The sequence below is a fragment of the Vigna radiata genome, chromosome 5, assembly GCF_000741045.1.
Source record: "Vigna radiata var. radiata cultivar VC1973A chromosome 5, Vradiata_ver6, whole genome shotgun sequence".
Classification (NCBI taxonomy): Eukaryota; Viridiplantae; Streptophyta; class Magnoliopsida; order Fabales; family Fabaceae; genus Vigna; species Vigna radiata.
Genome location: NC_028355.1, coordinates 323,968 through 351,013, shown reverse-complemented (window position 1 = coordinate 351,013; position 27,046 = coordinate 323,968). Strand labels below are relative to the sequence as shown.

The 27,046-nt window shown below is 32.1% G+C and overlaps 1 protein-coding gene across 1 annotated transcript; it reads right to left on the bottom strand.

Moving 5' to 3' along the window:
• Positions 1-284: 284 nt before the first annotated feature.
• On the bottom strand, positions 285-12,889 carry LOC106760113 (endoribonuclease Dicer homolog 1). The gene is made up of 21 exons (XM_014643543.2): positions 12,556-12,889; positions 11,369-12,447; positions 11,081-11,194; positions 9,461-9,671; positions 8,606-9,000; positions 8,299-8,530; positions 7,843-8,015; positions 7,627-7,749; positions 7,372-7,532; positions 6,040-6,273; positions 5,796-5,946; positions 5,326-5,508; positions 4,190-4,351; positions 4,004-4,099; positions 3,274-3,905; positions 2,801-2,901; positions 2,511-2,710; positions 1,522-2,436; positions 1,245-1,409; positions 764-1,131; positions 285-688 (listed from the first exon to the last, which is right to left on the bottom strand). The coding sequence occupies exons 2-21, from the start codon at positions 12,434-12,436 to the stop codon at positions 499-501; spliced, it is 5,874 nt and encodes a 1,957-aa protein (XP_014499029.1). The 5' UTR covers positions 12,437-12,447; positions 12,556-12,889; the 3' UTR covers positions 285-498.
• Positions 12,890-27,046: the final 14,157 nt, after the last annotated feature.

Sequence of the window (27,046 nt, the reverse complement as noted above, 5' to 3'; positions counted from 1 at the left end):
TATGTTTACCACTTTCCATGCCATAATTTGGCTGTGTATTTCATTAATGCTGACTCAAGTCCTATTGTAACCTTCATTGTAGACTCAAATTCTCGAGTAAAAGTGCAACATCGTTGTGTAATTCAATAATTTACATGAGCTGTTTCTAGAATACATATAAGCTACAAAATAGTATGCTTAACCTTCAATAGCAATTTGTTTTATGTACCTCTGGCCAAGATGAGTGCTCGTAAATATTAAATTAAGATCTCATGAAATACATGTAGGAAAAAAAGACGACAAAGTGAACTAAAAGCTATATCTCTTGTGAATTTATCAGAGGAATCACATAATTGGTTACATATATAATAAATTAGTAAATCGTAACATCCCTTGTTTCTTCTTATTTATTCAACCATTGATTGAGACATGGCTTGAAGCAGTTGATAATATGCTGGGTTAAATACCCGATGCACAGGAATGGTTTAAATATTTGGCTAGATAGAATGGGAATAAAAATCACTCCATCTTTTTCACGTATAATTTGTTTAGTAGTTCTAAGAGAAGAACGGCTGCTGAGTCTTTGGCCTTCTTGACGCTTGGCATTGGCTCTCCAACACATTCATCCGTCCATCCCCGATCAGTAGTATTGACTCGCACCGCAAATGTAAATCTCTTTGCATGTGCTGGACCACCCTCATTCACACACCTACAAGTTTGTGTTAAAAAAGTTTTAGATCGTTCAGTTATAATACTAAGTAGGTAACTTCATAATGTCATATACCTGTAGAATGGCATAGGCCAATTTCTTCGTAAACAGATATCATTTAATGTTTGCCTAGTAAATGACTGGTTTCCATTCTTTTTCCCGCTTTCATCATTCTTTTCCTGAGTTTTTCCCACCTCCTTCTCTTTCAAAGCAGCAAGGGCATTTCTGGCAGCTAACTTTTGTGCCATTTTTTTCTGTGGATTTTGAGCAGCTCCCACTTGCACCCCATCAATGAATACTTCAACAGTGGCCAAATTGCCAATACGACTTGCTTTATACTCTAAGCCTTCAGCTTGCTGTTGGCATCGCTCCTGCAGCTCTCGCACAGGATGCATGGGCAGAGTCTCTGGGGTAACCATAGGATGCAGAAGAGGCTGAAAAACCTGGCAAAATTGAGAAACCCATAATATTCTCCATTAGTTTCTCTTTTTTTCCTTCCATTTTGTAAATGAACACTGGAAGGAATGGTCTGTATGCTTAAAAGCTAGCAACTAACCTTCCAAACAACAGTAGTATCCCTTCCACTGTCAAGAAAAATGGCACCCGCAATAGATTCGACAATGTCACCAAGGACCTTGGGAGCTTTGCAATCTCCCAGACCAAAGGAGTTAAAACCTGGCTTTGACAATTCATCTTGAACTTCCTTCACAAATTCTTTAATCTGTACGCAACCAACAAAATCAACAGCTCGCTTAAAGAATTTGAAATATTACAGATAGGTCATATGATTCATCTCAAGGTAATGGTAAAAAGTCAATAGAACGAAACAAGACCTGTTTCTCTAGGGCACTGGACCCATGTCGGAGATGTACATGAAGGTTGTGTTTAACTGCAACACGTGCAAAATTTTCATTATTTACAGCAGCAGCCCGAAGGTCAGTGAGACGTCCTGGTGGCAGATTTGTGTAAGTAAAAAACAAGTGTCTGGTGATAAGATGATCCAAGACAGCATCACCGACGAACTCCAACCGCTGATAACAGGATATTCCTGAAGATGGTCTGGAGGCATGCGTTATGGATTCTATCAACAGCCCCTTGTCTTTAAACTTTAGATTTAAAGCACCCTCTAAAGCATCAAAGTCAACACTCCTGAGTATGCTATCTGGAACATTAAATGGCTTTCTTGCACAATCCATCGTATCGGGATCAAACTCTATTTGAATGCCAATCCATTTCATAAGGTGATTGGCAGCATTTTTACCACCTTCTACATAATATACCCCAATCAGTGCTTCCACAACATCTGCAAGTGTCTTACTGGACAGAACTCTGTAAGAACTTGAATCACTCTCAAGCTCCCCGTCTTCCATCTCATCATCATATGCATCCGTGTGACAATCCATCTTCTCAGTTTTAGAAATGGATCGCTCCTGGTCAAACAAAGAGGACTCCCCATCCTTGGTATCTTCATCAAAGACAGGCAGCACCCCAGGAGCTGCCCATCTGGATGGAGCAAAGCGATCTGCCTGAATGTATGATTGAAGCCCTCTACTTAATGCATATTGATATAATACCATGTTACTGACCATTTGTTGTCTCATCCTAGTAAGTTGACCTTCATGTTTCTGAGGGTATTTTAAGAAAAGAAATCGACTAACAACCCATTTCAGGTAGGCGTCTCCGAGAAGCTCAGCCCTTTCATAGCAGAATGTCTCCTGGCAAGAGGCAGCAGTCAAGGCTTCCAAGATCTGTTCACAAAGAAGGCATGGGTTAAGTGAAGAAACTAGAACTGAAACACAAATACCTCGAGCAGATAAGATACCTTTGAAGTTTGGACAGGATAGTTTATCATATTCTTCAGCTGAACTGCAAGTAGCATACTTTCAACCCTCCTCATTATTGAAGGCAATCTCTGGGCACCACGGACAAGTGATCCAGGCAGTGGGTGTACAAGACATAGCTCGGGAGGAAGGAAAACATAATAAGTTTTGTCATGTGTCTCTTCAGATTCGCCTTCATGTCCTATACAATGAATTGACATTTCCCATTAAACATGAGTCCACAGATTTTACGACGCACAATAATTCCACGATAGAAACTATGAGAACAAACCTTCACAGTGCTCAAAACGAGGGGACAGAAGATTCTTGCAGTATGATACACCACGCCCTCTTATTAGAGGTTGCTGCTTGTAAATCAAATCAACTCCATATCTACACCCAAATAATAAAAAGAACCGGTAGCCATTCGCACCCTCAATTGTGCAAGAAGAGACAAAAAGCTTCTCTAATCTGGAAGGAACAAGAAGTTATTGTCACTTTCCATGGAACATTGTTGATAACGTCCTCACTATTTAGAGGTGACAACAGAAGATTCCTTCACAGATTAAGATTTACCCCTTGTTCTTCCTGCACAATATTAGAGGTGCAATGTGGCCAGCAAGTTATTAGTAAGAATTTTCAAAAAACACACGGAAACTAAAGAGTTCAAAAAATGGGATAGGGAGTCTTGACTGCATCAGGAAAGAAATATTTTAAACAAAGGGGAAAAAACTACGAGAGAACAATATTAGTAATATATCATACTTTTGCTTGTAGTAATCAGCATATGAGCTATACTCCAGAGGACCAAGATAACCTTCTTTCCTAGGGAAAGAGTTTTCTGCTGACATGTCATAGCGTATAGAATCAACATAAAACCTCTTCCCCGAATGAGCAGCAGTTACAATTTTCCCTACCAGATCCTCTGCGTTAGTACAGGTATCTGCCATCATCAATTTTCCGTGGGTCGTAATATTAATTTGCTTTTGTGTTTGCATGGAATCTCTACTAGGAACCAACCCTGAAGCTTTCACCACATCAAACTGGGCCACAGCTCCTCTGATTCCATAGGTGGGATGTGATTTTTGCCCAAAAGCCATGCCATGACGCAATTTTCCAAATCCATATTCCCTTCTGTCTCCACCTAATGTTCTCTCATTAGTACCAAGGTAAACATCTGGTCGAGCTTTCTGGAGGGGATTCTTCCATGCATCAGCTCCAATTATTGTCTCAACCAGACACCAGTCAATTTGGTTCATAGGATCTACAGACTTATCGCCAAACATTGGGACAAACAAATATGCTTTTGCAGGATCCCAAGGTGTGGTAGATGGTTCAACATCCACATCCAAGACAATGCTCATCAATCTTACATGAAAGCTTTTCAGGGATGCCAGCTGCATGTCATGAAAAAATAGGTTTCTCGGACATAAGAAACTATTTTTTAAAAAAATATATGAACATTTAAAACAAGTACACTGATTAATTTTTCAACCTGACTCTCAGTGATATTTATCAACCCCATAAAGACAAGAGATGCCTTTGTAGTCACGGTTCGAGCGATAAATAGATCCATTGACATCGATAACACCTACAAAATTAGGGTGATTAGAAAGGGAGAAAATGTGTTATAATGCAAAAAAATGGAACTAGAAGCAGTAGCACAAATACAAATTACTACCTCTGCATCCAGCTCATTGCCAAAAAGTATTGCAAAATTTGAAACTTGAATCAAGAACGGATCCTTTGAATGGCCAATATTTTCACACTTCACAGCATACATGTAAAGTTGAAGCAATTTGGAATTGTTGCAAGCATCTTTTCCAGATAAGATCCATTCTCCCTGAAAATTCAAATGCCATTACGCAATAATGAGGTCAAGACAACAAACATATCCTGTAACTAAAGACTAAAATAGCATTCATGTGGCCAGACAGATACAAATTTGGTGAATATTCACTTTTCTAGAAGGTATCCCTGTTCTTTTCCTGAATGGGAAGTGTTGAGAAGAGAGAAAACAAGGCATATATAATGACTTCTGTGTGTTTAGACCACAACTGAGTTATTCAATTCATAGAGGGTAGAACATAATTACAAAATACAGGAAGTATTTAGGTTGCACTTGTTTCCACTTTTCTTCTTCATATTACTAATAATCATCTTCAAAGCCTTCAAGATCATAGCACCAGAATAAAGGTAAAACATACAAGCTTCCTTTACAAATGAAGAATGATAAATGGTGTACCGGTCAACTATATAATAAACCCTTACAAAAGATTGTTTAGACTACATAACTTAAAGAACCAACCCTCGGCATACTCAAAATCATACCACTGGATTAAGGTATTATACAAGATTTTTATTGAAGATTTCACATAAACTAAAGATATGGCCAAATTAAAATATATAAATGAGCACAAAACTCACTTACAAGTTAGTTTTGTAAAGTTAAAATAGGTTTAAATTTCACTTTTTAAGATGATATCAAAGTCTATCCTAACGAGATTTATTTGGTTTACCATATCACTTGCTATTAGACCACTCACAAGTATTTAGTCCTATATTTGAGATGTTTAATCCTCGGTATGAGGAGGTGTGTTGGAAATCATACTTCACCTAGAGATATGGACCAAATTAGAGCATATAAGTGAGTGAAAATCTCACTATATAAGTTGGTTGTGCAAGGTTGAATTAGATTTAAAGTGCACTTTCTAAGAATTTCTTTACAAATGAATAATGATAAATGGTGTACTGCTCAACTATACAAAACTCTACAAAAAGATTGCTTAGACTGCATAACTTGCAGAAAGAACCAACCTTCAGTATGTCAGCCACACCTTCAGGATAGAACTCCCTATGTCTAGCAGTCCCTGGAAGTGGATCTCCTTCATCAGTTTGCTCATCCTTTTCTCTTTCTCCCCCACTTCCTTTATCAGGCAATAGCATGTCAGTGAATGCTCCCATCTCATGCAATTTCTTGCAAGCAGCCAGACAAACAGCCTACAAAACACCAAATTAACAAATGGTTCATGATAAAGCTGAGCAGTATTAAAATTTAATATTCATAAAGAAATAATGAGAGAAGATATATTTCATTATTACTGAAATATTCAGTAGAGTACACATTTATAGATACTCTAAGAAGAGTGCTTAGCAGGCAAAGACTACTGTGCTGACTCAGCTCTTAAGTGACAGTCAACAAACAAAGACTATCATACTATTGTAAACAACACTAACATACAACCAACAAGCAGAATCAATCAAATTCATGATAAAATATCACGTGCCTGTTGTGCCAGACGCATAGAACTGCATATTGGGCCCTCGAGATTTTCAAATGGTGCATTACAAGGCAGTTGAAGCTTGCAAGAATATTCTGTGGGACCTCCTGTTTTCTCATGCCTCTCCATAATAAACTCAGGACGAAGAATTGAATATCTGGACAAGGGATAGAAAACATCCAAGTCATAATTTGAAGCTTAATAAAAGGACGGTAAAGAAAACTATCAATCTCAAGCCAAAATGTAGCACCTGTCACTAGGTAGCTGAGAGCAGTAGAAGTGGATGAGACCTACAGCAGAATTAAGACTCACAACTGCACCAGTTGACTTCACCTGGTAAACTGTTCCAGGCCTAGTGTCAACAGAAATCAATCTTGAAGTGTCCTTCAGATGACTAAGGTCTGTTCTCTCTATTGCTTCTTTACGCAAAGTCTCCTCACTGTTCCTGGCATTCCTTAGGAATGCTTCATGTGACAAATTGCCCCTGTGTACAAGACAACACAAGTAGTGGAGAGGGAAAGAGTTCAATGACTTAGCATCCATCCACAAAAATATAAAACACCATGCATGTCTGGTAATATTATGAACATTATGCCTGTAAATGCCATAACCAACAAAAAATCCAGTGCCAATTTTTCAGTATGACAATCAGATAAGGAAAAGCAGAATCTTCCACAAAGAATAATTTACTATTGGTTGAAAAATCTAAAACAAATTTTTCAAATAAATTATTCTGATACTAAATAAAGAACAAGTTCATGTCATATAACAAAGCCTATTATCACAAGAGCCTCAGCACGTGGCAAAATGATTCTAAAGAGACTATTTGATCCCATGCTCAAATCCAACTAAGGCCACTTTGCCTCAACTTTAGCCTACCTTCCACTTCTGAAAACCCAATTTAAACTTCCCATGTAATGAAAGATAATTATGACAAGCAAAGTAGTTTATTAAACAGTTAAAAAATAATTAATGATAAAAGAATAACTTTGAGAAATAGCATAGATCACAGAGAAAGAAGGACAAGGAATCTGCTTGAACCAGAAAAAAGAACTAAATTGACCAAGAAAAAGAAGAAAATCAATGAGTAAACCTCATTCTAATCCCTAAAATTGTTAGTGACTTACGCTATAGTCCCTAACTTTGATATAATCTTCACTTGGTCCAGGAATTTGAAAAAAGTCCTAACTTTAGTCCTTTCTCTACTTCATTGTTGTCATTTTACATGAAAATTTACCAAAGTTAATAACATTCCACAGCCAATGATTAAATATGGATTTTGTGATTTCACGGACTAAAATGTGAATTTATTTAAATTCAATGGGTGGAGGAGGAATAACAAAAAGAAAATAACCCAAGAAATAATAAAAATCTTCTTAGTTGCATTGCTAAATGCAGAATGAGATCCTTCCATCACCTCAATTAATAATAACATAACTACTGTCATCAAAGAAGGCCATAACCAGAGGACAAACAAAAGAGATTCCGTTTTCTCTTGGGCTTACTAAATCTCTACAAAAATATACTTGAAAAACAAAAGAAAAAGTAAAATGACAACAGCTAAAACTGTCACAACCAGTACCTCTCCACCATCAGGATGTAATCAGATCCAGGTTTTCTAGCACGCCCCCTGGATTGAATGTATGCCAAAACAGTCTTTGCAAGGTCAAAGCGAATAACAACATTGCATTGCCGAATATCAAGTCCTTCTTCAGCAACACTAGTGGCAACCAACAATGTGACCTATAAATGAGTACATTAGTCAGATTGAGAGAATAGAAAAGATTACTTCAACCCATGTGAAATTGATAGCTGAGCCATGCGAACAAAATATTACCCGCCCATCACGGAATTTGGAAATTGTATCTTGCATTTGGTGGGTTCGCATTTCCTGACTGTTATTGTGACCAATCAAGCTTGCACACTTAACAAAACTAAGAGATGGAAGCTCCGCAAAGACCTGCCAGTATTGGCACACAATGAACCAACAGGATATTGGTTATGCAACTGAATGAACTAAAAGAAACTATAGAAGTAATGTGTGTCTATTAACCTTCGGCAGAACTAATGCAGAAACAACACGCTCAACAAAGATGATTGCACGGAAGTCTTCTGTATGCTGATACTTGAGAAGGATTTTTATTAGTGCCTGCACCTTGGGGGTCACCTTGCCATCAGCCACAGCAGCTCCTATAATGACATCCACGTGCTCTCCGCCAGAAACAACTAAACAAAAATGTGTCAGCTTAAATAAAATATCAAACTACTTATCATCTCAGTCATTGGTATTTTAACATTTAATTTAAATATCATTACAAAGCAATGAATAAGTTAGATATGTAGTGAATTATGAATGCTCTTTCACATGTGAAACATACTCCAAATTTCGTGTATACTCTAAGATGTTGCCAAATTAAAGAATAACAAATATAGCTTATCTGGACAATTACAAATTTAAGCAGATGAAATTTGAGCTATTACAAAGTTTTGATTAAATAACCCAGCTCACCATGACTGTCTGGAAGTTCCCCTTCTTCCATCTCTTCATGCTCAGAAACACTTTGAGCCGCACCATTCTCCAAGTCATCAATATCAGTACTTTTGTCAGAAACTGCACCCTCTGACAGTTGGCATTTCAGTAGAGAAACAACTTTACTCAGATAAGATTCCTGAAACTTGACATCAAGTTGGTAGTTGGCTCTTTCATCATTTTGCAAAGCTGCTAAAAAGGATTGTGCAACCTGTAAAAAGAAAGACACTTTGTAAAGATGGCCAAGAAACTCAAGATTCCTCATTCTCCAAGAAAGGGTATGTACCTTGAATGCACACCATTGTCCCAGTTCACCAAGAGCATAATTAACAGCTCTCAACTTCTGAATTAGGTTTGCAGCTCCATCGCTTTCAGTTCTTTCAGAAACACCATATACTTGGCGCAGCTCTTCCTTAGCTCCAGCATCTCTAGCTCCCATAAACTGCCATTTGCTTCTTCTTGAACTAGATTTTGCAGCTTCTTCAACTTCAACCTCCATCTGCTTTATCTGCTCATGTAGATAACATAAACTGGCAGCTTTGTCATACTCGACTACAACTTCAGAGGGCATTGGCACATGTTTCTCCAGCTCCTTACGATCTTTAATGGTGCAAACTATAGAATCTAACTTACTCTCAAGATTGCGAATTTTAATTGCACAATCTACTTGGCTGGAGACACCTGAATATGTCACAAGCATGAACAATGCTAACTTGAACACAACTCAATGAACGAACAATGCAAATAATAAAAGAATACTAAGTTATTAGACAAGAGTTTCAAACCCCAAGTAAAATGTTTAGAAAAGATAGTCATATCTAGATTATCCTATAAGTTTCGTTCCCCTATTTCCTCTTTATCTCTTAAGATTAGTTATCAAATATCCTTATCATATCATGATTTGTTTCCTTAATTAGTTAGGTTTAAGGCTTAGAATTGTTAGTTTTAAGAACCCATCAAACGCAAGAATATACCGCAATACATTATACATCTCAGTTAATCTAAAATTAGTGTTTTATTCTCTTGTATTCTCTTTGTCCCTCTTATACCTAAAATCCCGTAATTTCAAAACAAAACATAGCTTTAAAAACTTAGTAACAAAGCACCGGATCCTAAGCTCAGCTGAGAAATTAATAACTACCCTTCAAGTTAACAGGAGAAGCAGTCATTCCAAATACAGATGGTCTCTTCTCTTTGGGAGTTGTATGGTAGAACTCAGACATCACCAGTGAATATGGGTGTTTCTTCACAGCATGGTGGCACTCATCCAGAATCAAGAGATTGATTGCTTCCATTTTTATTATACTATGCCTCAAAATGTTCAAAAGAATTTGAGCGGTCATGACTAATACCTACAGAAAGAAAAGCCAACTGAGTAATTGCAGTATAAACACACAGCTGGCCAAGGAAGAATAGTAGAAATATAAACAGGGCTAGAGGGGAAACTTGAGAATCTTATAGAAAAACAATCTGCCAACTACTTTTATTAAATTTTGAGAATAAAAGTTGCAGAAACATATACCAGTCAATTTTCAAATCACATAGTCATGTCTTTAATATTTAAAAACAATACAAAGAAATTACAAGAGCTTCAACAAATACAAATACAAAGATGAATATGCATTTCAATTTTTAGTAAAACCCTGAACTGCCCAAACCAAATATCAAGGGGATTGTTTGGTGTCATATAGTTATAAGTTCTTCATAACTCCAACAAATACAAATACCACAAAAATCTGTCAGACTAAAAATTGGAGTATTGAGATAAACATTGGAAGAAAAAGAAAAATAAAAGCTGAAGTGCAAAATCATCAACAAGCGTACTCACCATCCCCACACATTCCGAAATCTGAACTATAATACCCCAAGGAAACTAAAAAAGCATTCCATTTCAGTGATACCAACTTAGATGAATCCAACATATAAAAGTTCATTCATTGAGCAACACCAATTATAATTACAAAGCATAAATGATTTATGAAAACAAAAATAGGCCAATAACGATACATACTAGTATACTAATTAAACAAAAGTTGAATCTTACCTAAAAGTTAGGAGCATAGGCTTTAACTTCTATTTTCCTAACCTAAACAAATGTGTACAATTTTCCCAGTGTTATCCTTCATTGATATGTTAATACTAATAGATAATAGTATATTAATAGATGCTAGTGTACTAATTAACCTAAAACTTAATCCCACAGCTAAACTTCATAAATTTAAAAAAAAAAACAGGTTCTAACATCTATTTTCTAAACCTGAATAGTTGTGTACAATTTTCCAGCAGTGTTATCAATGGTGGATAGTGGAATATGATGGAATACCAAAATTACACAGTAGAAACACGCCAGTGTGGCTAGGCCACTAAAATAGCAGGTCTCCCTTCAAAAGTTGGCAAAAATTCGCTACGCAATTCTGTCATACCACCACCAGTTAACAACAATGTTTTTCCATCACATGCTATTGCAGGCTAAGAACCAAAAATTTATACAGCTAGATATGGCCAATCATTAACTACAAAAGCTGCATGTGCTACAATCCTGACATCCGAGCAAGAATTTTAATATGAAGTACACATATGCATTGAACATAAATGAAGAACTTTATGTCAAATAATAAAACTAAACTTTAACACTGAACCAGTAGCCAACTTTAGATGTGAGGAAAATACGGACAAAGATGGGGAAGAAAACAGAATAACAAAAAATAAGGTGAGAGCAAGCTCACATCAGCATATCTTCAATAAAAAGTTCAAAACATACATGTTTGGTATCAAATTCACGCTGCCACCTTCGTGCATCCCAGAAATCCTGTCCCATTTCTCCACAATAGTGGCCTACTTGATAACCAGTTCGCTCACGAATTACTTCAGCTTGCTGTAATTAGACAAAGAACTGAAATTACTACAGCAGAATACTTATACAAATAATTAGAACTACAAGAACTTCCACGATTGTGAATGACACCACTTGCATAGCATTGCAAAAATCTCATTGATGTCCACAACCAAAAGCATTTAATAATAAATAAATTGTGAAAAACTATTTTACCTGGTAAACTAATGGAACTTTTGGAACTAAAAATACTGCAAGCATTTTCTTATTTTGCTTCTGCAAACTCTCTTGTATACTTTTAATAAGAAGAACAGCAATTAAGGTTTTCCCTGCTCCGGTTTCAAGGAAAGCTATAGTATTTTTCCTCTTTGCCTGGTCAAGAACATCTAATTGATACTGTCTAGCTTTTTCCTCAGGAACCCTCTCCTTAGCCTCCTCAGATTTCTTATCAAGCTTTCCATTGCTCTCTTGTTTCACATCATTAGCCATTTTTTCTTCTCGATTACGCTCAGGTTCCCAAGCGCCTGGGCGAAAGACCATGTCATTGTTACCTGATTTATCCCTCTCCCAGTAACCCCTAGGTTCTCTATCCCTCCAATCTCTATCTCTAACATCCCTCCTGCCAACAGCACCACAATGTTCTCTTTTCCTTCCACCACCATCCCTGTCCCTCCTGTCGACCTCATCCCTATCCCGTGGCCTCTTTCTGTTATTATTAAAACACCTCTCCCTCTCCTTGCCTTGATAATTACCTCTGCCATAATGAGGCCTCTCATTCTTGTAGCCACCAAGCCGAGCCCTTTTGCTGCACCTTTCTTCACCATCAACATCATGGCCACCATTCAGAACCCCCCTTTCCTTAGAATAATTAACCAAAACTCCCCCTTCATTCCCATTAGACAGTTTACTCGACCCATTATTCCGAACAGTAGCAGAATGGTCAAAAGCAGCATCAGCAGAAGCAGGAACAGGAGTATGAGGATGACGATTTCCCCCATCCGCCAAAGTGGCATTGGAGGGAAACCAAACTTCACCTGCTCCTGCTGCTGTGCCATTAGAGTTGGAAGCAGGTTCGCCATGATTCAGAGGGAGACCAGCACCGTTTTTTATGCTGTCCAAAATCTTATCAATGCCACCGAAGAAGTCCTGATTGGAAGGGTTGTCAGGCTGCTCTGAAACTATGGATGAGACATCAAAATCAATGAAATCACATGATATGTCTTCACACGCATCCAGCCAGTAAGAGGGGTCATCCCCTGCCGGAACCCTACTCCCATCCTCCATAATAGATTTTGCTAAAAAAAAGAAAAAAAAAAAACTTTCAGTCAGAAAAACAAATAATAACAACAGGAATAGCAGAAAAGAATGAATGAAAAAGAATAGTGATAAAGAGAGAAAGTCACCTAAAACCAGAAATACTGTAGGTAGTGTGATTCTATTAGATTCCGCGGTGTATCAACGCTTATTGATTTTTTCGATTCGAGCTAACATAACTAAACCGCCCCAGTCCAAAAGGCAGAGCTGTGTGCTGTTTTCATTCACTCTTCACTCTTCATTCTCAGAATCGTTTTCTTCTGAATTTTGCTTCTCGTTCTTCTTGCGCTGCTGCTGCTGCTTTTTTTAATTTACTCAGAAAAAGCACAGCCACAGAGACAGAAGAAACAGAGCAAAATCCCAGACAGAATCGGAGAACACCAACACTCCCCACACAAACCACAAACCAGACATACGATGCGGTGCGACAACCTGATTTAAGTCAAAAACAAAAAATACAAAATAGATTTAATATTAAACACCTTCCTTCATTAATTAAGGTTAGATATCTCTGTTACCGTCATTACCATTAATTACAAGATATTGTTTTATTCGCAAGTCCCTCAAAAATATCTACTTATCATTTAATTTAATCTAATTTTTGTTTACGTAAATTAATTTAATATAATCATATCAAATATTTCGTAATTTCGATACTAGACGTGTTGTATTTCCTTATTTATATATTTTTTTTAAGTTTAGAAAGATTAGTATTTTAAATATGAGGTTGAGTGTTTATTCAAATAAAAATATTTAAAATCAAAGTAGAGGTTATATGATCAATTTTTTGAAAGAGTGCTTAATTTTAATAACATGAATAGTGTAAACTTAAATACAAAATATCATACTTATAAAACAAAACAGAACTTTGTCTCGTTAAATAAAAGTAATTACATTCGTCACGGAATATCTTACTTAGCCCTGTTAAATTTATTTAAAATACAAATAATTAAGTATGAGATGAAAAATTTTGATGATAGTTCATTTTGGAAAATAATGGTTTAATGAAAAAATATTTTTAAGCAAAAGATAAAAGGTAAATGATGATGTAGTTTTTAAATAAAAGGAATAAAAGTAATTTATTATGAGGAAATAAAAACAAATGAGAATTCTCATCAAAATTAGTAGTTGAGATTCTTCTTAAAAATATCCTTATCTAAAGAATCATAGATATTTTTGTTAATATCCTAAATTTCATTTGGTCTTTAAGATTTTAAGATTCTATATACTCAACTGTGACTTAATAAATTAAAGGAAAATATTTCAATTAAACATTTTATTTTGGGAGAAAGAATAGAGAAAGAAGAACAAATTTTTTATTAAAAAAATAAAGGGTTAAATATGTTTTTAGTTCCTATACTTTGGGGCTATTTTGGTTTTAGTTCCTCCTCTTTCAAGGTACAATTTAGTCAACTTTAGAAAACTCTGGTTTTAAAAAAAATTTGGTAAAAATGACTAAAACGAGTTTTTAACCTTATTTGCTCTTTCATTTCATTATAGCATTTGAATTGTTTACACTGTTTGACACATTTTTGCTTCAATGTTAAGTGAGAAAAAATAAAGACTAAAACCAGAGTTTTCTAAGGTTGAATGACTGAATTGTACCTTAGTTTGAGAGGGGGACCAAAACCGCTCCAAAATATAAAGACTAAAAACATATTTAACCCAAAAATAAATTATACTTTATTCATAAAAGAATAAAAAAATAGTTTATTTAATTAATTATTAATTACTAAAGGATATTTTTAAGATTGAGTGTATGAACATATTTAGGTTCTAAACTACTTTGATATATATATATATATATATATATATATATATATATATATATATATATATATATATATATATATATATATATATATATATCCAGTATTGTTTACCAACAGAAAAATATTCTGATATTTCAAAAAATAATTATCAATATATTAAATTACTAAATCTATGTACTTCTGATTGATAACAAGAGTGGAATAATGGTAATTGATATAATAAATATGGCAATAAATAACATTAAGTGGTAATAATAATAGTAATAATAATAATTAATAATAATAATTAATAATAATAAATAATAATAATAATAATAATTTAATTGTAAGGATGAAAATAACGTAATGATGAATGCTAATAACAATAGTAATAAATAATAATAATAATAATAGTAGTGATAATAATATAGGTATCAAATATTTTATAAATATTATAACAATCTTAATGTAGTAAGGATATATTAGTTGCTACAACAAATATAGCAAAAATATAAAATATAAAACTTAAATAATGATAAAAAAAATCATGAAACAAAGAATTGAATAAGTTTGTCTCATTTTTATTATGCTTATTAATATTATAATTTTGCACCACATAAAGGCATAAATAGTACTAACAAATGTTCCAAATTATGTTGAGTATATTTGTGAAAGTAAAGATTGAGATAAAAAAATTAAAAATAGGATTTTGAAGTAGTGCATTAGAATATGGATACATAAAGTTATAAGCGAGAGGAGTGGAGTAATTGTGGATATATTCTAAGAAAAGGAATGTGAGCCACAAATCAATAATTGTAATTCCAAAAGAATATTACAAGACACATAGAATACAAATCGATGAAGTTGAATAGGTTAGTTGATGAAGAAGAAATAGGAATATGAAAGAGGAAGCATATATTTGGTTGACAAGTGGATGATTTGCTTTCCTTTTTCATTGATTCACCACACAACAAATTGGAGCATCACTCATTGGTGGACTATGGAACAATCTCATTTTGCATGGAACCTCATCCTCCAACTTGCATAGTATACTTAATGAAAATATATTCTTCTTTTTTTCATCTTCTTCACAATATCTAAGGAGTAATCAGGGTTGGTTAAGGAAGATAGGACACAATTTTGAAGTTTTTAATCTCTAGTAGACGTATGATCTTTATTTATTTCAAGGAAAAAAAGTAGTGTTTGGTAATTAATTATTTACTGGTGAGTTTGTTTCCTATCTTTTGATATTAATCGCTTTTGAATCTTGTTTGTCATGGTTTTCTTTTTAGAAAAATGTTTTGAAGGATGGAAGGAGAATAAATATTTAAATTATCTTATGATATGAGATTATTGGAGGTGATAAAAACAATTAAGAATAATTAAACTTATTGGGTCTAATTGTATTTATTGTACATTTTACTTGTAATTCTTTTTATTTTCATGGTTTGATCAACCACTGATCAGACTTGAATTAATAATACAATTGGCAAACTTGCTTTGAATATAACCTGAAATAAGTGTTTAACATAAATTTCTTAGTAGAGAGAAAGTAATTAATCTTATTCTCTTAAATACTTAATGTTTAAAGCAAGTTATTTGTTTAGATTATTAAGGAAATAGAAATTTTATAGAAATCTTACAACAATTATAATAAGAATTATATTTAGTGATTTACTATTATTGTTGTAGTTGTCAACTAAATTTAACATATTCTATTTGTTTATAACTTTATTTGTTGTTAACCATATATTTAAATTTCATTATTTCAACCAAAAATTTTGCTCTTATGGCTCAAGGATAAATATAAATTATATTAGATATTGAAACAAGCTATTGTAGGATAAAATACTTATATAATCTATGACTTATTAAAAGTTTCAAAGAATACTTAACAAGTTTTATAGGATTATGGGAAACTTATGTCTTAAACCTAACATTTTTCATAAACATTGTTATTTTATTTATAGTAAGATGTTTAGAATACATTCCCAAGAAAAATATATGAAAAGTTTTTATAAATGAGGAGTGTGAAAAGTCTTTACATTTAGGAGAAGAAATAGTGAAGACAAAGATTTGATTTTATAAGATTTAGAAATGTAGTGAATGAAAGAAGGTTTGAAAAACAACTGCAAGAAAAGTACAGGAAACACTATAGGTTATGGTTAATATATGTGACACACGGGCACTGACGAGGGCGGGGAGTGAACGTCGGTGCAAGAAGCATGATGCAGGGGGCACGGACAAGGAGCGACTCCTGGCAGGCTTCAAGTGGAAGGGGCACATGGACGAATCGAACATACACTGGAATGCGAGGGATCTAGAGACTGTATAGGTATGAGACTATACAATTGAAGGATAGCTTAAAGGAATTGATTTGGCTACTCATATCAACAAATGCATTTGCTTTTCGGTAGCCTAACTCATAAGAACTCTATGGTTAAGCGTGCTTAGCCTAGAGTAATTATGGGATGGGTGACCTTCCGGGAAGTTTTCTCGGGAAGTGTGTGAGTGAGGACAAAGCACACTGAAAAGTCTCGTGTTGATGTGTGGGGGAAAGCAAAAGGGAGAGATTTGCAAGAGGAGATGAGAAAGAAGTGAAAGAACAACAAAATAGTGAAAAATAATAAAAGGATGGATTATCCAAACTACAAGAAAGAAGGAAAAATAACATTTGGAGAAGTAGTTTTACATGAAGGAGGAAGAAGTAAATAAGAATGGAAAATATAATCACAACGGGGACCTTTGTTGTGCATGTCAAGCTAAACATGTATTCATGAATTTCAGTGCTATATATTTTTCTTTTTGTTGTGGAGAAAGAAGTAAATAAGAATGGAAAATATAATCACAACGAACCTTTGTTGTGTATGTCAAGCTAAACGTGCATTCATGAACTTCAATGTTATATATTTTTCTTTTTGCTGTTTTGGAGTGTAGAGTCGAGGTCCACTCCTATAAATATTGTCTTGGTCCAATTCAAGCAGAGTCTTTTGCATCTTGTTTTTAAGTGTCGTTCATCCATCATCATTCGAAGGACACTTGCAAAAGATGCTCTAATGTCCAAGTCATTTTGAGTTTGACAATTTATATATTTAACGCGCATTAAGTACGATCACCTACCTCTTATCACATACTTGTATTTATATATTTCAAAGTAGGTATTTGATTAGTGTTAGCCTAATTATGACCCATTTGATAAAATTACATTTTATGCTAATTTGATCAATATTAAAAGTAACACCTTGTAGATTGATCGTTTGCCCTGGTCACAAAGACAATTTGCGGTCACGTTTGTCGTGTAATCCACTAGAGAGACCATCTAATTTCAAGTTAATCGGAGGGTCATACAATATACTCACTATTCATATTAATGTTTTAAATTTTTAATATTTACATTTATTTTTTGATAGCCACGGATTATTTTTAATTTTATATTTCAAAATTTAAATTTTTTTATTAAGAAAAAAATATTAAGTACGTGAATCGAGTTATATTTTGTAAATTACAATAAAAATTATACATGAATCTTAAAATGATATAATTTAAACATACACAATAGTTTACACCCGTCGTTAATATTATAAAGTCCAATATAAAGACATAGATAAAAATTAACAATTTATAACTCGATTAATTATTTTATTCGAGACATTATATCATATATTAATCTATTTTATGTAAGGTGAAGCAAGATCAATAATGATAAGATCCCGTCTTTTCATACAACTTTATTAATATAATCTATTTAAATAATCATATACATAATACTAGCACTTAATAAGTAGTATACTATTGTTAATTACTCTTCACATATAGTAAATAATCCATTATCTTTCACAAAGACCATGTAGTTCGAGAAGAACAATTAAATTGATGTTAATTACTTGAGTTGAGTATATATGCATAGCATAACTATAAATTAAACAGATACAGACATGTTTTCCTGTCTCACTCCATGACCATATAAAACCCTTGCACACATAAATTTTACTACTAATTAATGATAATTAAGTTAGTTTATATTTAGATGGACCATTCTAAATCAGCCAAGTTATTTTGCAATTTTTTAGATAAAAATAAATGATATCTCATTTTTTATGTTAATAAAATGGATAATGATATTTAGACAATATTTTTTTGACAACATTTGAACATTGATTACGTATCAATCTGTGATTATCAAAAATTACTCCACAATAATGTTTATAATTATTATTATTATTGATTGTGGAGTAATTTTTGACCAATCACAGATTGACACGTAATCAATGTTCAAATATTGTCAAAAAAATGTTGTCTAAATATCATTATCCAAATAAAATAGAACATAAGATTTAAAAGAACTTGTGAAAAAACTTATTTGAACTAACAAAAGAAAGGCTTAAAAAGGGTTGTGCAAATAGGTGTCCTGGAGGGAGGGTGCAGGTAGTAAAAGGAGTGGTGAATTTTTGTGTGTTTTGGTTTTTAAGTTATAGGGAAAAATAGAATAAAGAGGGGGTGTAGTTAGCAAATAGAAATCCTTTGTCTAATGGCCTTTCTCTCTTTTTATTCCGTTCCGTCTTCCCTTTCTCACCACCATTTTCAATCAGTTCGTCTAATTCCCTCAGTTATCGCAATTAAAGTTGATTGTAACCTTATGTTTCAAGAATTTATTTGGTAATCCAAAAACACTTCAATGCCTCTCTTTAATATACCTCAGAATTAATCAAGGAGAGTTAATTAAGCTCGAAACCCTAATTTTTATAAGAATTTGTTTATTTTTGGGGCGATTTTGAATATGCATGCATGCAAGTTGTAAAATATTGGTTGTTTGTGCAACATTACATGTTGATGGATTTTGCTATACAGGGAGACTGAATCTGAATTTTGGAGAAGAATTTAGATGTTTGCTGTCTATGATGTTGTATACAGTGATGGAGATTATAATTTATAAGTGGAAAGTTAATATAATTACGTTTTTATGTACTAATTCTATCTATGTGCATATAGTATACTCTATATCATAGTATCAGTTTCTTAATACGTGAACAAACAATCATACCAATGCAGGAGATATTAATGATATGAAAATTCAACATTTGAAGACAGTCAAAAAGATATCATGATATAAAGTGACATGATTCCTGTAAAACATATCATTATATATTAATGAGACATGCAAATATAGTTAAACTAACATAATATATATATCAAATGATAGCTTTCTCTCATGCATGCCAGAAATGTTTATGCAAAACTTCAAGTTATACGGGGCTCGTGTACTTGCTGCACAGAATGATCACATGCTCTAAGAAAAGAAGTCATCAGTCACTGATGTATTTTACTTGTTACAAACTATTACTATATTCACCAAGCATAGTGTTTTATTAGAGAAGAATGCAGTTACAGTAATGTACTTGGGAAGAAAAAGAGGGCTACACTTACACACACTATACACATATACAGGTGTGAAAAAGTAATAGACAGTATTAAATAGTAGTCTCCTCTTGATTAAGTCAGCAGAAGAAGGTTAAAGATGAAATTATGCAGAGAGGGTGGTATTTATGAGTGATGATGTTTAAAAAAAAAAAAGAAAAAAAGAGGAGAGAAAGAAAGAATACAGCTTGGCAGATGGCTCCACCATAATTATACTGATATAATTTTGCAGTGGAAAGCAACAAAAGCTCAAAAGAAAAGCAGCATAAGGTAGTGTAATACATGAATAAATGATAGAGAAGGGGCTGGGAGGGGGGGCTGTAGCAGCTAGTGGGCTAAATTAATTAGAGTCTACGCAATTGAAGATTGGAAAGTGACCTGACAGGGAGAAACCCCAACGGTTTTCTCAGAGGGTAGTGTAGTAGTGAGGGGATGTGATGAGATAGTAGACTCCTAGTGTGGGGTTTCTTTTCTTTTCATTTTTTGGTAGAACAGAAGAAGTGAATGAATGAATGAACGCAGGAAGAAGGAAAGAAGAAAGAATGGTAGATTTGCTTACTTTCTTTCAACCCTTATCTGATCTCATCTGATAAATCTGAACTGTAATATTAACACATATACATATTCTTCTACAGCTACCTAGCCAGCTGCATGCTGCAGCTATTATTTGGCCTATTGCAAATATATATATTGTACTCTTTCTTCTGCCCTTCCCCTACCATACTGTGCCCCATATATATAGTTATATATACATCTCAAATGGAATTATTTTGGTAAACTCGCCACCAGTGAATAAAGTTCCTTTTCCAGCAATCTGGTTGATTTGTATAATTGCATGTGTCCCCATTCCCTTACATATGGTCCCACCCCTCTTTTTGTGGTCTCCCTTTATCCCTCGCTGCATCCATTAACAAGCCTGTGATAGATTTATGTGCCTGCTTAATTTGTCCCTTCACTTTGTCCTATCTATATTGCCAATGCTAAACCCTTTTTTCACTATTTCGGTAACCTATTTTCTCTCTTCCATCTCTCTCCAATATACTAATTTGTCACCACCAAATCCCTGCATAGATCTGCATATCAATCATGTATAATAATTAATCTCAGATCATGACCTTATATATATATATATATATATATATATATATATATATATATATATATTTCTACTCCAACTCATTTGCTTAATTACTTTCATGGATGATTACCAATATTTTAGTCACCAGAAAAAAACAGTGTTTCAACATTAACTCCCAACCAAACTGGACCACCATGTGACAGAGTTGAATATTTTGCCATCAAAATTAACTAGAGTTTGTAAATTGTGCATACAACTTTTGTCATTTAATTAGGAGAGGCCTTTTACCGACTCTCTTTGAAACATAGTTCATTTACTAGTTTCTTCAATTATTTGTTTTTAAAAGAAGCAAAGAAAAGCTGTGATATTTATTAGAATCATAGAGCCAACAGGTTTGCTTATTAAAGTCATGAGGACAAACCACTAAGCTGGAAATTGTGTGTGTGCGTGTGCAGTGTGGGGGATGGATGAGAATACAAGAAAGAAACCTTTGTCTAGTTTATCCTCAACTGAGATGACAAGTACATAATTTTTTAATCAAAGTTAAGCTATTATGGCTAAGCCCTATATATTCTATAGACTTTTGGGCACGTGATGTGCTATACAAGTAAATTTTAACCTCCAACTGGAATCATAAATTCTAAATAACTTTCTTTACCCTTAATATCACTCATCATTTATCACACATCATTTATGATTATAGGTTCTAACGTGATTTTTAAGGATAACAAATAACGCTACATACATTAATTAGGTCGCTTTCAACATGTTGATGAAAGAAAACGGCAAACATAAGAGACTGTCATTTCAACTATATATGTTTTATTATACACTGTCAATTTTAACACTTACAATAACTAAACTGACTTAGACAAAGTATAGCCTAAAGAGAGTGATAATGCTCCCTACTTTGTCAATGTATAAATAAGGAAATAAATGAGGAGAAGAAAAGAAGAGAGAGTGTAATCTCAGGTTGAGTTTTGCAGTGCAACCTAACATTGGCAAGTGTAGTTGTCTCTCTACAAGACAAATGTATGGTAAATATCCTAATTCTTTTCACCCTTCCATTTAAAGCACGCTTAAGGACTTTGTTACAAACTGGTCCACTCCTACACCTCATACCATGCTATAGTTAAGTTCTGTTAAAGTTATGAATTTAAAACGTAGAAATGCATAATTGCACACTGTAGGGTGTACTATTGTAAAATTACATATGCTTAATTTCATATTTATACTTTGATTTCGTCAATAAGGTATATGTGGGTGAATGTTTGCTACAGTTTCGTCATATGAATGTTAGATATTATGTGGGGTGGCTGCTTTCTGTTGGAAGCTTGTGCTTTGCCAAGCTATATATGTAATGTTTGCTTTTGGCTGTATGAGTGATTGCTGTGTGTTTTTGTGTGCAAACTTATCAAGATTCAAAGGTTGTTTTGCAGAATAAAGATTCTCAAGGATATAGAGTGTAATTATTTTCTTCAATGTATGTTATCTTAGTATTTTGGGACAAAAAAAAGTAGGGACATTCATGTGTAATGATGCTATTAGGACTAATATAGGATATAGGTTTGTTGAGTTGGAGATGATCATCATAAATCGATATCTAATTTGTGTTTAGTTGAGGGATTGTTAACAAAAAACATCTCATTTTTTTTTTTGTATGTACATATTTCTTTGTATATAAAAAACTAAATTGTTTTCATTTAATGTTTGTTTTTGTTAGGGTTTATATAAAATTTGTATATTTCTTCTTATTGTCTTTTATTGTGTGATATATTTCGACTATTCTGATGTATTTATTTGTAACTCAACAATTCAATTTTATTAATTAAATTTATCTCCATTCAGAGATTATAATTTATCTATAATTTGATGTTATGTTTAATCGAAATCCAATAAAAAGTGATAGGTATAAATATATGGGAGAAAAATGAATTTATTTTAAAAGGAAATTGTTATGTTTTATAGTAAGAAAGTGAAATTTGTGTGCAGGCAGGCTGTACAAAGAGAAGAACCAATGGATTCAGCCTTTATATGCATTGCATAGTCAATAAACAAAATTTCATATTTTTCATAGGTTTAACAATTTTTCATATTTTTCTTTCTTTAAAGATATTAACTTTTTATGTTTAGTATGCTTATATGATATATATTACACTTACCAGCATTAATAATTACACTTAATTTATAATATTCTTACAAGATGATAATCTCGAAACTCTACTTTTCCATTTTTTTTTTCTCTTTTGTTTTTGGTGTATTCTAATAATTTAGTTTGGCAACTGAATGTATATGTAAAGATGAAAATTAAGTTAATTAAAAGGTTTATATATAATAATAAATTCTTAATAATGTATAGCTTTTAATTTTGTCTATGTAACTTACTTGTAGACCAAGAAGGTATTAATATAAATATGTATGAGAGAGAAAGCCATAAGAGGGAAGAAGGGAAAAAAATTGTAAAAGATAAAGTTGTTGAAATAAAAAAAGATTAAAAATGAGTATCAATTAAAATTGAAATATAATTACCTATGAAATTATTATTATTATATAAAATTTTAAAATATTAATAAGTTACTTAAAAATAAAATTTATTTATTTAAATAATTATTTGTAAATCATCTATCAATATTTTTCATATACCAATTTAAAAAAAAAAATTAAAGTATAATAAAAGTTTGCATATAACAAATGGAATTTTCACATGAAATTAAAAAAATTTAATTTTAAATTCACACTTCAAAATGTTAAACCTTAATTCAAAATATATTAATAACATGCATGTAAAGTGAGGAAGTTACAAGAAAAGGAAAATTGATTATGGTATTATACTGAATTATATAATAAATTATTTATTTGTTTTTAATTTTTTTCTAGAGTAGACCTTCAACATTTACATTAATATTCATAATTAATGAACAAAACAGAAAAATACATTCTATTAAAATAATTAACTATGTTTTTTTTAATTATAATATCATATTGGTTTTATTTTAGTTTTAAACTCAAACTTTCACGTACTTAAAAAATATATGGATGTTATCATTCTGGATTAATTATTCTTTTTAAGAAAAATAACTAATCGTCAACATTTTAAGAAATTGAAAAAGCTGTCAATTACATCCAATATGTTAATTATATCAATACAATAGTTAATATTAATGAATATAAAGGATTGCATCTATACATTTCGTAATTACATAGATCTAATTACAGATCAAAATTTGAAATATATACGAAAACTAAAATTACATTGTTTAAAGAAAAAAGCATAATTAATCCTAAAAACAAAATAAAAAATTGTAAAATTAAAAATATTACCTGTTTTTTCACTTTTTTTTTTTTTTAAAATAGCCTGGTATTCCAAATATTTCCAACTTTCGTTCTGAAAACAAAATAATGAAATCGTGAACAGTCAAACATTCCCACAATGATAACTTATAAAACGAAAACTACATTAAAAAAATATTTATGCTGTACAAAATTTCCGCCTATACCCTAATTATTTTCTGATTTTGCATTTTTTTAAACCAGTGATGTGAACTCTAAATTATATAAATGGATCGAAACATTCCTACAACGATAATACTTATAAAATGAAAGAAATAATATTAAAAAAATATTTAAAGCTCTTAATTAATAATAATTGACTGTAAAAGCTTGCAATTCAATAAGTTATTTTTTTAAATAAAATTAACTTAATTTTTATTTATTTATTTTTTCATAAAACCGAATTTTGTTATCTATAGTTACACCGCTTTTAAATATATACTGGTTTGTTTTTATTACAATAAAAATAAAAAATATAATAAACTTTTAGTTTTATTAATTTTATACTTGAATTAGAATAATGGTTGAACTAATTGAATATATCTTTATTCATTAGTAACTCATAATATGATAATATGATATTGAGTTTTTCAATAATGAATATTTGTATTGTTTTATTTATTTTAACTTTTTTATTAGATATGTTGTGAAATTGGAGTATATCCTAAATTAGTAACGGGTTTCTCATTTTCCATAATTATGATATAGATAGAACATAGAGAAAAAAAAAAAAAAAGTGGTCCAAAGTTGAAGACATGCATAGAGTTGAAGAAAGCTATCTTCTGAAAAGACAACAATTGCCACCTACCCCTAATTTATTATCACACTATCTCCTCTATTTTTATTTTCTTTCCTTTGAATTTTATATATATACTCACAATTTTAAAATATCTTTTCTAACATTATATATATATATATATATATAATTTACACTTATTTATAAGTTATAATTATAAATATATTAAAATACATACAAATTGTCAGTAACTAATGCACTTATTCTAAATAGGCAAGCTTAGTAAATACATGTTTTAACAAGTGAATATGAATAAAATTTTACTTACATATTTCCACAAATACATCATATTTAAATAAATTATTTATATAACTTGTTAGTGTTGTAAGTGGTATCAATTGTTATGTAACATCAAATAAACTAAATCACAATTGAATTGACGGATAAACTATTATGCTTAACAAAAAAGATACATTTTTATTAATTGTTATAATTTTTTTGTCGAATTTAACAACTAATTTACTATTTAGAGAAAAATGTTACTATGCTAACAAATCATATATATGTATTCATAATAGTATTTTTTTATGAGTAATTAAGAACTTGGGAGTCCAATGGTTTCGGTATAATAAAATTGATGGAGCAGATATATATGTATTTTTGTTTTTATAAATTTATTCAAATAATTGGTTGAAATTTACCAAATAATTGAAACCTTCTTATGACAAGTCAAAATGTTTAAAATCCTAAAATAAAAATACAGCATTAAATTTTTGTAAGAAAATATGAAAGATGGTAATAGGAATATATAGATATTAATGTGTGTACGTATGTGGAAAGAAAATGTATATATTTAATTGGAAATATAACATGTGAAACGAAAGGGGTCCCCAATAGATTTTTTTTGTATGATGGTGATGTAAAGTGGGGCTTCTTTCAGATGGAAGGAAAGGGTTAACATTAGTATTAGAAAATTTAGGGTTCTTAAACTCTGAATTTGAAATCCTAATTCTTCTTTTCTTACCCTTAACAGGAATCTAGCTACCTAGGCATGCATGCAATTCTTTTCTTCTCTGTCATCCACATGTGGCCTTCTGGTGTGACATTTCCTCGGAAAATCCTCGGTATGTGTTTTTACCAACTCTTTCCACTCTAATACCAGATCCCAACAAAACACAAAACCTTAAATTATTCAACTTTCCTTTTAATTAATCTCTTTCTTCCATTAGGGTTTCAATCGCTTTCCATTGCCTGCATACCTCTCTCACAATTAATGAAACCACCACCACTCTTTCGCATTGCTTCTTTCTGCTGCATTTTATTGCATTATCTCCTCTCAAAGAAAACTTAAAGACACGATTCAGATAAGGATTTTCTACCTAGTAGTTCATATTATTATTACTCCTCAATTCTTTTCTTTTCACTTTATCAATCAATGCTTTTCAGCCAGCTCAGTCCAAGAACAAACGAATTATGTTAGGCAGATGGAAGAGAGAAATCCAAATATAGAAAGAATATGTGACCAATAATATCAAAGGAAAAGAGATAATTGTTTATATTTATTATTGTCATTAAACAACTCTCACGGGGTACTAAAAGTTACTTGTAGGTCATGTAATTTTTTTCAAAGTTTTTTTAATGTCATATCATTTTCACTGTTGTAAAACTATTAGAGTTTCTTCAATGAATCTCGTACACTAATTCTCACTTTTATATTTTATTATTTATCTCTATTCATCTCACCGAACATAGATTAAAAAATAGGTGAAACCAGAGAAAAAAGGTAGAGTAGTTTGTGTGCAGAACCGTTGTTCTTATGTGGCATTATATTTGCTTGCATATATTTGCTTTCACATTGTAAGAGATGATCTTAAGACATTATTGGATTTGTTTTTTAAAATGAGGGTAACATAAAGGAGGATTTTTAATTTCTTATAACTGATGATGAGTATAGTTCTCATGCTGTGAAAATAAAAGACAGTCACAGGTCTCTCTTGTATCTTCTGCTATTTCATGATGCTATTTATTAGTCCTTCTTCTATTAAATATGTGTGGCAGAAGCTTTAGAAAAAGGATGTATATATATATATATATTTTGATTCAAAACTATAATATTACAAAGAGAGTTTCAGAAGAAACAATAAAGAGACTCACACTTGCATATGTGATGAGCTGCAGCCTGCCAGTGCATAGAATTGTAATTGGAATATGACTAGACACTATTCCTCATGCCAAGGCAAACGCAACTTGTTTGATCCTCTTTTCTCTGT